This window comes from Dendropsophus ebraccatus, chromosome 2 (genome assembly GCF_027789765.1).
Source record: "Dendropsophus ebraccatus isolate aDenEbr1 chromosome 2, aDenEbr1.pat, whole genome shotgun sequence".
Classification (NCBI taxonomy): domain Eukaryota; kingdom Metazoa; phylum Chordata; class Amphibia; order Anura; family Hylidae; genus Dendropsophus; species Dendropsophus ebraccatus.
The window spans coordinates 62,624,129-62,637,737 of NC_091455.1; the positions used below are offsets into that span (position 1 = coordinate 62,624,129).

The 13,609-nt window shown below is 47.2% G+C and overlaps 1 protein-coding gene across 3 annotated transcripts in view; it reads left to right on the forward strand.

Moving 5' to 3' along the window:
* The first annotated feature begins 563 nt into the window (after window positions 1–563).
* Window positions 564–13,609, forward strand: part of B4GALT6 (beta-1,4-galactosyltransferase 6) — a 60,358-nt gene continuing 47,312 nt past the window's right edge. The window contains exon 1 of one of the 3 annotated variants that reach the window (XM_069957663.1): window positions 564–866. In XM_069957663.1, coding sequence (XP_069813764.1) covers window positions 749–866 — 118 coding nt within the window. In that variant the 5' untranslated portion in view covers window positions 564–748. The other 2 variants (XM_069957664.1, XM_069957665.1) reach the window with 2 other exon arrangements.

Here is a 13,609-nt window from a genome sequence, read left to right on the forward strand (position 1 = left end):
CCCCCGCTCCTCTGGCCGGTCACCCCCTATCCTCCGGCCGGTGCCCCTATCCTCCCCCTTCCTCCGGCCGGTGCCCCTATCTTCCCCCCTCCTCCGGCCGGTCCCCCCATCCTCCTCCGACCGGTGCCCCTATCCTCCCCCTGCCGGTCCCCCCCATCCTCCGGCCGGTGCCCCTATCCTCCCCCTGCCGGTCCCCCCCATCCTCCGGCCGGTGCCCCTATCCTCCCCCATCCTCCAGCCGGTGCCCCTATCTCCCCCATCCTCCAGCCGGTCCCCCTATCCTCCCCCCTCCTCCGCCAGGCCCCCTATATTCCCCCCCATCCTCCGGTCGGTCCCCCCCCCCCCCATCCTCCGGCCGGTCCTCCCATCCTCCCCCCATCCTCCCCCCCCCCCCTCCTCCCGCCGGTCCTCCCATCCTCCGGCCGGTGTCCCTATCCTCCCCCTCCTCCTGCCGGTCCCCCCATCCTCCTCCTCCTCTTCCTTCCTCCTCCTCCTCACAGCCCAGTGACCTCCCTCCTCCCTCCGCCGCTGCTATCTGATTCCTTTCCCCTCCCCCTGGGGGTTGGTGCACAGCTCCTGTACAGTCGCCGCCGCTGCCGCCGTGATCTCCGGCTTCCTCCCTCCTCCTCCCGGTGGTGTGGTCCTTCCTCGTCCCCTCACTCCTGTCACCCGATGGGCTTGTCGTCCAGCAGTAGTAGCCGCTCCGCCAGCGAGCTCCTCTGAGAGCCGCCCCCACTCCTCGGCCACCATGAGGCCGCTGCTCCGGAGGCTCCTGCGGGTCTCTAACCGATCCATCTTCGCCTTCATCTTCTTCTTCTCGCTGTCCTCGTCCTGCCTGTACTTCGTGTATGTGGCCCCCGGCATAGGTGAGTGGGGAGCCGGTGGGGGCACGGGGAGAGCATTGTGCTGCCGCCTGCAGGGCCCTGCCACTCCTCTCTGGAGCACGGCCGCTGCACCGGGCACCTGTGTATGGCAGCCGCCTGGGGATGGAGGGATGATGGCGCCTCATGCTGGGCAGGTAACGGTCTGGCGGGCACCATGCCCTTCTCCTCATCCTCTGCATGATGGTAACCTTGGGATTATTGTATACCCTGTATATACCAGTGTATATGGATGGCACGTGATGCCTACACATCTGGGGTCTTCACCTGCCATTACAGGCGTCATTCCCACCCCTGACCCACCATTGTACCACCCGTTACCCCATGGGTTTGGTTATCTATTCGGCATAGACGTGGAGTGCTGTCTGTCAGGTGACTGGCTGCTTGTCCGTCTCACGGCCCTTAGTTATACCGCCAGCCGCCCCATAGATAACCGCAGTGCCAACCTGACTTTTTTTTCCCTTTATAGGGTAACATCCCAATGACCGGTGACTTTAGGGTGACGTGTAATATCGGGGTGGTGGTGTGCCATCCCATGCGCTCATTCATTGTCTCTTTCCGGCTATAGTTGCCATAGTGGGCGACTTTCTGACTGTACTTACGGGCAGCCATGGCAGAGCAGAGCCTGTTCACATGTCGCTTTCATATCCAGTCATGCTTCGTTGTGGGATATGCAGAGATATCTATAACACTTCTTATTTCTGTAGTGGACGCGGTGATACTAAATATCCGCGCTGACGTTTTTTATTGTACGTGGATTGGAGGCGTCTTCTACCATGTTGGATCTGTATGGGAGCTCTTATTGCTCGGCCATGACGGGTGCCTAGTACTTTAGTCCGCAGTTGTTACCCCCCCCCCCCCCCCCCAGTGGGTGAGTGTGGGTGCAGGTATGGCGGCCAGGCTTATGTTACCTCCCGGGGTGTTTATTAGTCTTAGGTTGTGAGGGTGATCTGAGGGGTATAGACAGCAGCCCTCTGGATGTGTACATGTCGCACGCTGCCGCTGGTGACTACTGTGTGGAGAATGCCATTAGGACTGGAGCCAATGCAAATAGCTTTCTATCAGGAGGTAACTATGTGACCATTAGTAACCAGCGTGAGGTCACTGACATGGAGACTCCGCCAGATCCTTGTCAGGTGCACACTTACTAGTATTGTTCTCTGCTTTGTGTATAGCATGCGGCCTGTGGTTATGTTACAGGTGTGGTGGGGAACTTTACGCTTATGACAACCCCTGTCAGGGAGAATGGATGTCATACAGGATGGTCGCCTGCGCTAGATCGCCATCTATTATCCTGGCGCACCCATCGGAGCCATCTCAGGCATCATGGTGCCCATTCAGTTCAGGGAGCACCATATAATTCTAATAGTGTAGTACAGTGAGCGCCATGTTGTACTTTAACATTGGTTCACCCTGCTTGTCTAAATCACATTTGTGCCCTTACTGGCAAAGATACATCAGAAAAACGGAAAAAAAAAAATGGAGTGTTCAAGTATCCGTCCACACACTGGCACGGACTCAGTTAGTGTCAGTGGCCTATACATATAGTCAGCCAGTGACTGTTCGGGCCATTATATAAATTTACTTGAGTTTTGTCTTCGGCCTGAGTAATACCCGAAAGTAATCGCTGGCTGACTACAACCCGGCCATTGAACGTAATGGGGCCCAAGCCTGTCCGTGCATGGATAAGATGACACCCCATTTTCACACTTTTCTGACGTATTTGTGCCAAGCAGGACATAAATGTGAGGTAACCCTTCCCTTACTGTGATATACCTTATTACTGTTGTTTCATGCTACCTGCAGGGCACACGGGACTGTACTGAATGTCCATGAGGTCTTGAGTGAAACTTCCTGTCTTATGCAAATGTCTGTGGGATTTACAAGAACAGTACGTTGCCCTCGTAAGACCTGTGGGTTAGCTTGATGGTTTCCTTTCATTACAGGAAACAGAAAAAAGTCCTCTTGGAATAGACGGCTAATAAGTCTTAGTTTATTCCATCTAGTATCCATTATTCATGGGCATATTCCATACATATTCCACATTGCTGTGCAGGGTATGCGCTCATACCTGTTCTTGTCCCCGTACGGCTTACAACCCACATTTTCTTATCGCTTACATGTGAATGCGGCCTTACAAACCTAGTTACAGCATGCCGACGGTTCGTAGATACTCTCCAAGTCAATTGGGACTAACAGCCCCATTGGCATACATAGCATTGCCATCTACCGTGGCGGCCGCAATGATGATGATGTCTTGATAAACTGTTACTCCTGGTTACAACCTCCCTTACTTCATCTACTAAGGGTTTCACTGCTCCTCATCAGGCTCATTATTATAGGCAGTTGGTCTCCACTGAGCCTGCAAGTAAGAGGGATTGTGGGAAAGGGTCACAGTTAAGAAAGGAAATCAGGAAGTGATCGGATCCATGGGGGAGCAAAACAGTACAGGGATGTGGTGTTTTTACGTAAAAACACCACATTTGTGCTTTCTTACATATACGTATGTGGCTTCATAGGACAATCCCTTTAAGGGGTCTCTTGCTTGTCTTTGTGGCGTGTTAGAGAAATAGGATGTTTCCGACCAGTATATAATTGCTGGTCTCCGGAAGGAAAGGGCCCATGGGACCCAGCAATAAACTCATCAATGAGGTCCTCTGTGCCTCGGAAGCATCATCGTTGTTTCCTTTGCTGTGCCAGGAATTAGATATAGAGGAGTCCTCAGGACCAGAGAGGTGCAGTGTTTTAGAGATGATGGCGCCCCCTTGTTGGGGGAGGTAGTGGGGTCCTGTGTGCTGGCTCCGTATATGAGGACGATAGTATCGCATTGCTTTACGATCAGTCACTGCAGTCATTTTATCGCACTGCTACAGATAGGAGAGAAATTCCTCCCAGTGATTAATAGATTGTGCTGAAACTCCCAGCAGTGAGATAGGAATCGGTGATCTCCTCTCGGCATGTGTCATCTGAGTCTCCTAAGCTCAATGAACCTCGGGAGACAATGGGTGAGGAGCAGGCACAGGAGGCGCACACTGGCTGATGTCATAGTATTGGGGACAGACATTGTGTTTGTTTCCTTCCTAAAATTGTTCACTGTAGTGTTTCCTGCATCTCCTCCTTTCTGTGACATGATGCTGAGATTGGCAGATTTCTCAGCCTACAATCTTAGTGTATGTTGCTTGCTTACCACAACTCCTTCATGGAGTCATTGCCTGGCTTACCTTTCTCTACCTGGAACCCCTTGACTGAACACAGGCAGATATGATGGATATTAGGAAATGCCTCTACGGTATTCTACACTATATCCTGTTGTTGATGTTGTATGGGTTCTGTAAGGGCTGGTTTCACATTATGTTTAGCCTTCTTACAGATATCTTAAAGAAGAAGTTAATTTAATTAAAGTATTGTATCGCCCCCCAAAAGTTATACAAATCCCCAATATACACTTATTACGGGAAATGCACATAAAGTGCCTTTTTTCCCTGCACTTACTACTGCATCAAGGCTTCACTTCCTGGATAACATGGTGATGTCACGACCCGACCCCCAGAGCTGTGCGGGCTGTGGCTGCTGGAGAGGATGATAGCAGGGGGACACTGAGGGACACAGGGCACTGGAGGGACACTGAGCATCCCCCTGCCATCATCCTCTCCAGCTGCCACAGCCGCACAGCTCTAGGAGTCGGGTCGTGACATCACCATGTTATCCGGGAAGTGAAGCCTTGATGCAGGAGTAAGTGCAGGGAAAAAAAGCACTTAAAGGGGTAGTGCGGCGCTAAAAAATTATTTACAGAATAACACACATTACAAAGTTATACAACTTTGTAATGTATGTTATGTCTGTGAATCGCCCTGTTCCCCGTGTCCCACCACCCCCGCCCGTCTACCCGGAAGTGTTGGTGCATTATACATTACCTGATCCGTGTCGAGGGCCGTCTGCCATTTTGTGCCAAACGTCATCTTCGGACAGACGAATCGCTGCCGCCCGTCCCCCCTCCGCCGCGTCACAACTGTGCTCAGCCGCGATTGGCTGAGCACAGTTATGCTCAGCCAATCGCGGCTGAGCATCGGATGACGCTACAGAGGGCGTCCGGCATTAGCAACAGACGTAGCTGTTCGCCGGCCAGCCGAAGAAGACGTCACTGAATGCAGATCGGAGGCGGGTGTCGGCACGTGACAGGTATGTATAGCGCACCACACTTCCGGGTACACGGGTGGGGGTGGTGGGACACGGGGAAGGGGGCCATTCACTAACATAACATACATTACAAAGTTGTATAACTTTGTAATGTGTGTTATTCTGTGAATAATTCTTTACCGCCGCACCACTCCTTTAATAAGCATCTCCCGTAATAAGTGTATATTGGTGATTTGTATATCTTTTGGGGGGCAATATAATAATAAAGAATTCGACTGAGTGATATTATGCTATAGCAAATATTTTTGTTGTTGATGTTGGTGTAAATATATAAAAAAAAAAGTAATACTCACCTATTCCAGTCCCCTGAAGCTCCCACTCCAGCATCCTTCCAGTTCCCTGATGCTCTTACTTTTCTGAGAGATGTCATCTCAGCGGTACCTGCTTGTTAAGCCAATCACTGACCAAGATGGGACTCCGCTGTGACCAGCGATTGGCTGAGCGGGCAGGTCCTGCCTCGGTATCTCATCTCGGAAGCAGTGAGCAACAGGGAACCTGAAAGAGCTCTGAGTGACCGGGGTACGTAGGTATCACTCTTTCATTTTTTATTTTTACACCAGCCCTGACAACATAAGAAAAAACTTTGGGCATGCTAAGGTGGTGAACCCTTCCTTACACATCAGGAGCTTAAAAATGTACCCTAAGGGCCTTTTTAGATGACCCAATATGCAGTTCTTTTACATGATACGATCACTGTAATGTTTGTGCGAACATTAAAGGAGTTATCCAGCTCTACAAAAACATGGACACTTTCCCCCTACTGTTGTCTCCAGTTTGGGTGGGCTTTTGAAACTCAGTTCCATTGAAGTAAATGGAGCTTGAAGGGGTAGTGCGGCGCTCAGCAATTATTCACAGAATAACACACATTACAAAGTTTATACAACTTTGTAATATATGTTATGTCTGTGAATCTCCCCCTTCCCGTGTACCCGGAGGTGTGGTGCGATATACATACCTGACGCGTGTCGACCCCCGTCTTCTGTCGATGCAATCTTCGGGAGGCCGGCCGACTCGCTGCAGCCGGCCCGCATGCCAGCCCCCCTCTGCAGAGTCATCAGCTGCGATTGGCTGAGCATAACTGTGCTCAGCCAATCGCGGCTGAGCACAGTTATGACGCGGCAGAGGGGGGCCGGCAGGAGCGGGTTGGCCGGCCTCCCAAAGATGACGTCTTTGAAGAAGATGGCGGACGGGTCGGTCGACACGGATCAGGTATGTATAGCGCACCACACTTCCTGGTACACGTGCGGGGGTGGGGGGACACGGGAAGGAGGCGATTCACAGACATAACTTCACAGTATAACTTTGTAATGTGTGTTATTCTGTTATTAATTGCTGAGCGCCGCACTACCCCTTTATTTGCAAACTGCACCTGAACTGGAGACAAGAGAGGGGGGAAAGTGGCCATGTTTTTGAGGCGCTGGATAACCCCTTTAAATACACGGTTATCGGCTGCACATCTCCTCTTTTTATAAAGAGGCATGTGCAGCCGATAGTGAGGATTTTACCGACTTCACAAATGATTACATCAGCCGTCGAGCTGGCGTTTGTTCGCTTGTCAGCTGATCACCGGCCCCTTTGCATGGGCCAATTATCGGGTGAATGAGAGTTCCTAGGAACACCCGTTAGCCATAATCTTAATGGAGAAGCCTGGCGATTTAAAAAAATTGTTGGCCAGTAACAATCATTACTTACCTCTCCCCGTGTCTTTGCAGTGCTGTTTCACTGCTCTGGGACTCCCGCTAGGATCTCTGTCGGCCGCTAAGTCACAACCTGGTTGACGGACTTCCTGTTGCCTGAGTATCTGAGCAGGCAATGCATCAGCCGGGTCAGGAATTTCCCCCAAGTTGGGGCGACAGCGGAACTCGGGGCGGGGGTCCCAAGTTTTTATAATCGTCGCACCTCTCCTAGACAGGTGATGCCCACCCTTTTTCATTTTCTGTAGCAGTTAAGGGTAGTCCGTCCTACATCATTGTCCACTAAACACTAAAGATCACACAAGGTACCTTGTTTGTCTACAAAGCTTGGGGCCACTGTGTTTTTTTTATATGTGGCTTCCATATGGCCAGTGGTGCTATTGACCATAGAAACAATATCGGGTTGCTTGTGTAGTTGAGTTACATGTAACAGTAAAGGTTGAGGGCCAGTATGGTCAAACAGTAATCTTCTAGTATTATTATATGAAATCCATGACATAGGCAGAGTGAGTGCCAGTCTTACTTGTCCTGTATAAGGGTATGTGCACACTACCGATTCCCCAGCGGACAACTTTAAATGGATTCCGCAGTGTGCTCCTGCTTGAAGTTCGGCCAGTCCCATAGGCTCCGTTCTATGCTCAGGCAGAATCCGCCGTCCACCCAAATAATTTACATGTCAAGTTCTCCATTTGTAATCTGTAGTGTGCACATACCCTAAGAATGTGCAGAATTTTACAGACCAGGGAAGTGGAAAATGTATTCTGAGCCACAGATGGTGTCAGCCAGCACCTGAAAAGGGCCTGAATTTTTACCTTTGCTTTTAGGCGTCTATTCTTTGTGTACCCCAGCAGAGTGAGAGTCCTGGACCTACAGCAATGGCCGTGCATTACAGTATATGGCAATATTATAAGCAGTGTCTGAGATGATTATTTTGGGAGTGCGCCCCCGGCTGACTTTGTGTTGATGCGGCAGTAGCATTGTACGGCCTTCGCTGTTTTGTGGGCACATGCATTTTGCACCAAGCTGCTTTTCAGCTGCCAGTAAAACCGGTGGATTATTTCCCGTTGGTAACAACTGGATAAATTTACCTCTGTCCAGAATCGTGATGTCAGTGAGATTCGCTCACCCAGTGCTCTGAACTTTAGTAACCCGTGGACTGCTGTGAGACATACACTATGGGAACTCTGAACCCAGACCTTCTGTAGGAAGAGCAGTAGATCTGCCCTCCATTTACGTAACGGCCATTGGTTTATGATGGAAAGGCGCTCTGCACTATCTACTAGTGGAAACTTTGTGATATGTTTTATTGGCTAAGTGGAAAGTTGTCTCCGCACTGAGGTTTCTTCATCGTGCAGGTTACGTCTTCACTATTCAGTGCTGTGGTAACATGTCTGACGAAGAAACTTTGTGTTACAAAGGCTTATACACTCTCTGGTGAGCAAATAAAAGGCATCTCTATAACAACAAACTTTCCAATGCAACACTCCTGTATGCTATCTATAGGAACGTGCCTGCTACAAAGATTACCGCAAAAAGAGGCCACTGTAGAAGCCTTATGGATTAGCCGTATCACCACTGTACACAAGGTGCATGGCTGGCCTGGGGTGGCAGACTGCTGCTCTCTCCTCTATTATCTTCAGATCTCCTAACTACTACTACTTTAGCAATTGGTGGAATAAAGTGAAATATTTCTCACCATGTGTTCCCCTCCAGTAGTAGGTGGGCAGACCCTGACTACCCTTACTAGCCACAACCAACCCGTCCATTCACATAGCCTGTGCTGGTATCTATTACAGACAGGGGAGAACGCCTCAGCAATACGGCATATGGTAAACCATTTGTCCACAGACTAACTTAATCCTCAGTATAAAAATAGAAGCAGGTGAAGGTACAGTAGTGCCCCCTATGGGTGCCCTGTTATGACTCTGTACAGCATGGAGGTTATATAGCTAAAAATAAATGGCTAAGAATAAAAACTGTCCCCGGGAATGAATGGAGTACACCAGTGATCCATTCATTCTGTATGGGACTTCTGAACATTGCTGAGAACAGAACACCCTATTCAGAAATCCCCATAAAGAGTGGTCCCAGTGGTCAGGCCCCTACTAGACATGAACCAACTTAGTTTGCATGAACTCAAACATTCTGCATTCGACTCCCAGTGCATCCATCTTCTCCAGCCACTGGGAGTCAAATGCTAAGCGTTCAGGTTCACGCAAACCTAAACTTACTGTAAGTTCGCTCATCTTTAGCCGCTCAGCCTATTTTAGTAATTATACTGGAAGAGAACCCCTTTAAGAAGCCCTCAGCTTGTTGCTCCACACGTGCTCTGAACCAATCCTTTGCATTCACAAGTTGTTACAGATCCTATATTGGCTGTGTATCTACTGCCGTATAATGTGAGCTGGTAGGTCATTACTTTGTGTACATATAACACAAGTGTAAAGTATGTTAAGTAAAGGTCACCATGTGATAGTAAAGGAAATGATGGATAACCTGTCTGCTGACATTATTTGATCTGTAAGGTGTGTAGTGTTTCTATGCGGCCTAGGCATAAGCTCCTATGGGAGGACTCAGCTGATAGGACATAGGCGCTGGCATATATGTTCACGATTAGACTCTGCTGTATATGTGTATGCATCACTAGTAGATACCAGAATAATATCTGCCAGGTATGTAGATGTAGGCTGTGCCAGCTGACCTCACAGTGTCCTAGTACACAGACAGGTGGCAAGACAAAGGATGTGTCACATTCCTCCATTAAAGAGGTAGTTCATCCAATATTTTTTTAATTTAAATCAGCTGGTGCCAGAGATTTGTAATTCACTTCTATAAAAAAAAAAACAAAATCTGAAGTCATCCAGTACTTATCAACTGCTGTATGTCTTGCAGGAAGTGGTATCCTTTCCAGTCTGGAGAGCAGGAGAGGTTTTCTATGGGGATTTGCTGCTGCTCTGGACAGTTCCTGTAACAAACAGAGGTGACAGAAGAGAGCACTGTCAGACTGGAAAGAATACACCACTTCCTGCAGGACATACAGTAGCTGATAAGTACTGGAAGGCTTGCAATCTTTTAATAGAGGTAAATAACAGATCTCTGGCACTTTCTGGCACCAGTTGATTTGAAAGAAAAATTTGTTGAACAACCCCTTTTAATGGACTGTTACTGCACCGTTTGGCTTTAGTGTGCCCCATGACAGCGGGCACCTCCACGCCCATCTCATTGGTAAGACGACACCCTACATTACGCTGTTGTTTTGTCAACAGCCGTCCTTTCTGGCTGACGTGCACCTTCTGTGACAGGACACCTCTCTGTCTTGTGACTTCCTCTTTGCAGGTTTATTGCTTTTGTATTGTTCTTGTGCCATTAGTTCTGGTTGCTTGTTATATCGCTGATAGAACAGCTCTGGCTACTGTTAGGGTCCCTCAATGGGTGTGTGATAGAGATTATACGGATATGAAGATATGATGTGGAGAGCACCATGCGCTCTGTCCTCCTCCCCCATGCCTCTAGAGATTCACAAGTGCTTTTCCTTATGCATGTAATAGCCGGCTCTCATTGCAGTGAATGGCATGCTTTGGCGACTTATTGATTTTTGGGCGCTGCTGTGCTTTTTCTTATTACTGACCATAGACCATGTTCTCATAAATCTGGTAAGCACCCCCTCCTCCCCATTTAATGTCCCAGAAGTGAGAAGAAACGTTGAGAAGTGAGAAGTCACGCTGCATGGCATATAACACACTGGGCCCATGGCCATGTTGTGTAATATTTCACTTTAATCCAGGTTAGAGTCCTAAAAAATATATACCTACTTGGAAATTAAATTCAGTATAAGCCAAATAGCAGCCAAAGAAATTAAGGAAGGGAAGGGGGGGGGGGGGGACAAAAAAAAAAAAAAAAAAAAATATATAAATATATATATATATATATATATATATATATATATATATATATATATATATATATATATATATATATATATATATATATATAAATCCTGTGACTAGAGCCGGTGGCCGGTGTTTGCAGGTTGCGTGAGTCATGAAGTAACTTTTACAGGGACTGAGTCATGTACTTTAATGTCTCCAAATGTTACAGTCAATTTGCTTAATGTACTTAACAAGCTCTAATGTTTGCCAGTACGACTCTCACTTTTATTTCACCGTACTTTTCTCGATAGGTTTCATTTCCTCATGCCTTACTGATGAATTTCTCACTGACAGAGGTTTTCCGGTGAAAATGTAAGCTGTACATACTGTCTTCCTAAGGCATAAAACAACAAAGCAGCCATACTCACCCCTAGCACTCCCCCCGCTGTGTGATTGGTTGCTGTTTTATGCCATGGGGAGACAGTATGCACAGTTTCGGTTTTCCCATATGTGGCCCTCAGTTATCAAAACTAATGGTAAAACACTGTTGCCCATGGCAACCAATCAGAGGTCAACTTTCAGCTGTAACAGAAAAAAAAGATTTCTGAAAACGGTTCAACTGCTTTTGTTGCCCATAGCAACTAGTTTTTTTTTTTAATTCAAGGCTGCAATGTGATTGGTTGTTATTGTCAACAAAAGCCGTTCTTAATTTTTCCGAAAGTTTAAATCTTCGGGCGAACATTTAAACAGTTTTGGAGCTGCCTGCAATATCTGGAGTTTTGAATTCAGTTCTGTAGCACATCAGATGTGTATGGACCACAATTATGGAGTGCCCCTTTATTTTTGGAGAATGGATTGTGGATCCGTAAAACTGCAAACAGTGTGAACAGCCCAATAGCCCTACATTTGTCCATAATTGCGCATCCACAGTTACAAATAAACTTACTGAACGTGTGAATGTAGCCTTAGAAAGAATTGGATTCTTTCTTCCAGAAACAGCACCACTGTTGTCCTCAGTTTAGGTGCTGTTTTATTGCTCATTTCTATTAAAGTTAAAGAAGCTGAATTATCTGTGGACGGAGGGGCTGTTTTTGCAAGAAAGTAGATTCCTTTTTTAATTCTGGATAGAAGAATGTGTATGTGTTCTTAATAGAGAGAGGGAAGGAAACTGCTGGCAGACACCTCTGTTGGAGGCTTCTTTTTTTTTTACAAAAACAAAAAAAATTGGGTATCTTGGAATCCAACACTCCTGGCTGTTCTCTCCCCCATACAGCTTAGATGATGTTGAGAAACTACAATTCCCATCATGCCTGGACAGCCAAACCTTTAGCTGTCCTGCCATGATGGGAATTGTAGTTGTGTTACAGCTGTAGGGCCGCTATTGGACACTTGAGGCTTAGATGGTTGGCTCATGCCACCAGCATCTGATGTGTGGCCAGCGTTGGGTCACTTACCCGTCTATTATTTATACAGGAGTCTGTGAAGTCACATGCTGTATAGAATTTCATTGGAGTTACATACAATCTTTAGGGTGCGTTCACACCTACAGGATCTGCAGCAGATCCGCAGCAGATTTGATGCTGTGTTCAGTTATTTAAATGAAATCTGCTGCGGATCTAATGCTGATCCGCAGCAGAAAATAAGCTGCAGATCTGGTAAGTGTGAACGTACCCTTAAGGGGATTTCCATGATGTCAAAATCATTTTTACTTCGGTGACCATTTTACGCTGGCCTGGTAATGTTTAGTCATTCGGGTCTTATAGGGTCACATCATTCCTTGTGGTACAGAACCAATAGTACAATTTTTTTTATATTTTTCTATATGGTTTCTATATTTTTCGTATTGTCGGAAACCCCTTTAGGGCCGCCATGTAGCCCGAGCCTAAGTGATTTCCTCCGAACATTAAATGACTAAAAATAACTTGATGGCCTTATATCTGCCGGCAAATGTTTCCACCCTTGCCAGCAGAGATATAGTAATTCTGCCAAAAAAGGAAGAGTAGTAAGTAGGAGAAGGCCGTGTGGGTAGAAGTCATAGAACCGCAGTGATGGAGATGGTAAGGGGTTAAGTAGATTGAGGGCTGAGTAATGATGTGCCAGGGAAAAGAGCATATGATGCTCTCATATGATGTGTGTGTTACTATGCTTCCTCTGTTAAAAGTGGGTAGAAAGCCACAGTTCTGTGTAGTGTAATGCGGGGACTCTGATCACATGGCTTCTGCCTTCAATCTGCTTCCCTCTTGCGTAGGACAGCAATGGCCAGGAGCGATGATCGTAATGCTTGATGTGGTTCACATCTTCCTACTGAAAGCAGTTTTTCCTCTGATGTTTCATAAGCGGAGGCACCAGGCACTTTTTACGGATTTTACTTAAAAATGGCCCTTCAAAAATTCAGCAGTTTATTAAAAATGTATTGTCAGGTGATCTCCTAGTGTAGCCTTATATGTGGCCGTATATATTTAGTATGGTAAGTGACGCTCCATTGTAAAAACATAATGTAACAAGTGGGGACTTCATTGATCATTCATGCAGTCAATAATAGTCGTGCAATGTTGCCAATAATCCTGGAAGCATTGCATGGTAATTGGTAAAGAAATGGCGGCATGGTTTCGACCATATGCGAACACGGTCGTAGCCTTCACTTCTGGGGGCGTATTTACATGGTAAATTAAAGTTTTCAGCCTCAAAATCAGGACTAAACCCACTACTTCTACCCCATAAATAAACAGACGGGGGTTCCATGCACCCTTATAAATCCACATGCCGATAAGCATTAGATGAGACACTGCCGGCAATATAACATATAGGGGACACTCAACTCTAGCACTGAGCGGACCTGTCAAACTTCAATTCAGCAACGTTCTCCGAACCCAAACACTTGGCGTTTGATTCTGATTGTTGGATCAGGAGTTTTGTAATCTCGGTACCTATGTTTGATAGGCTGCTACCAGAGGTGGCTGTAGCCCTA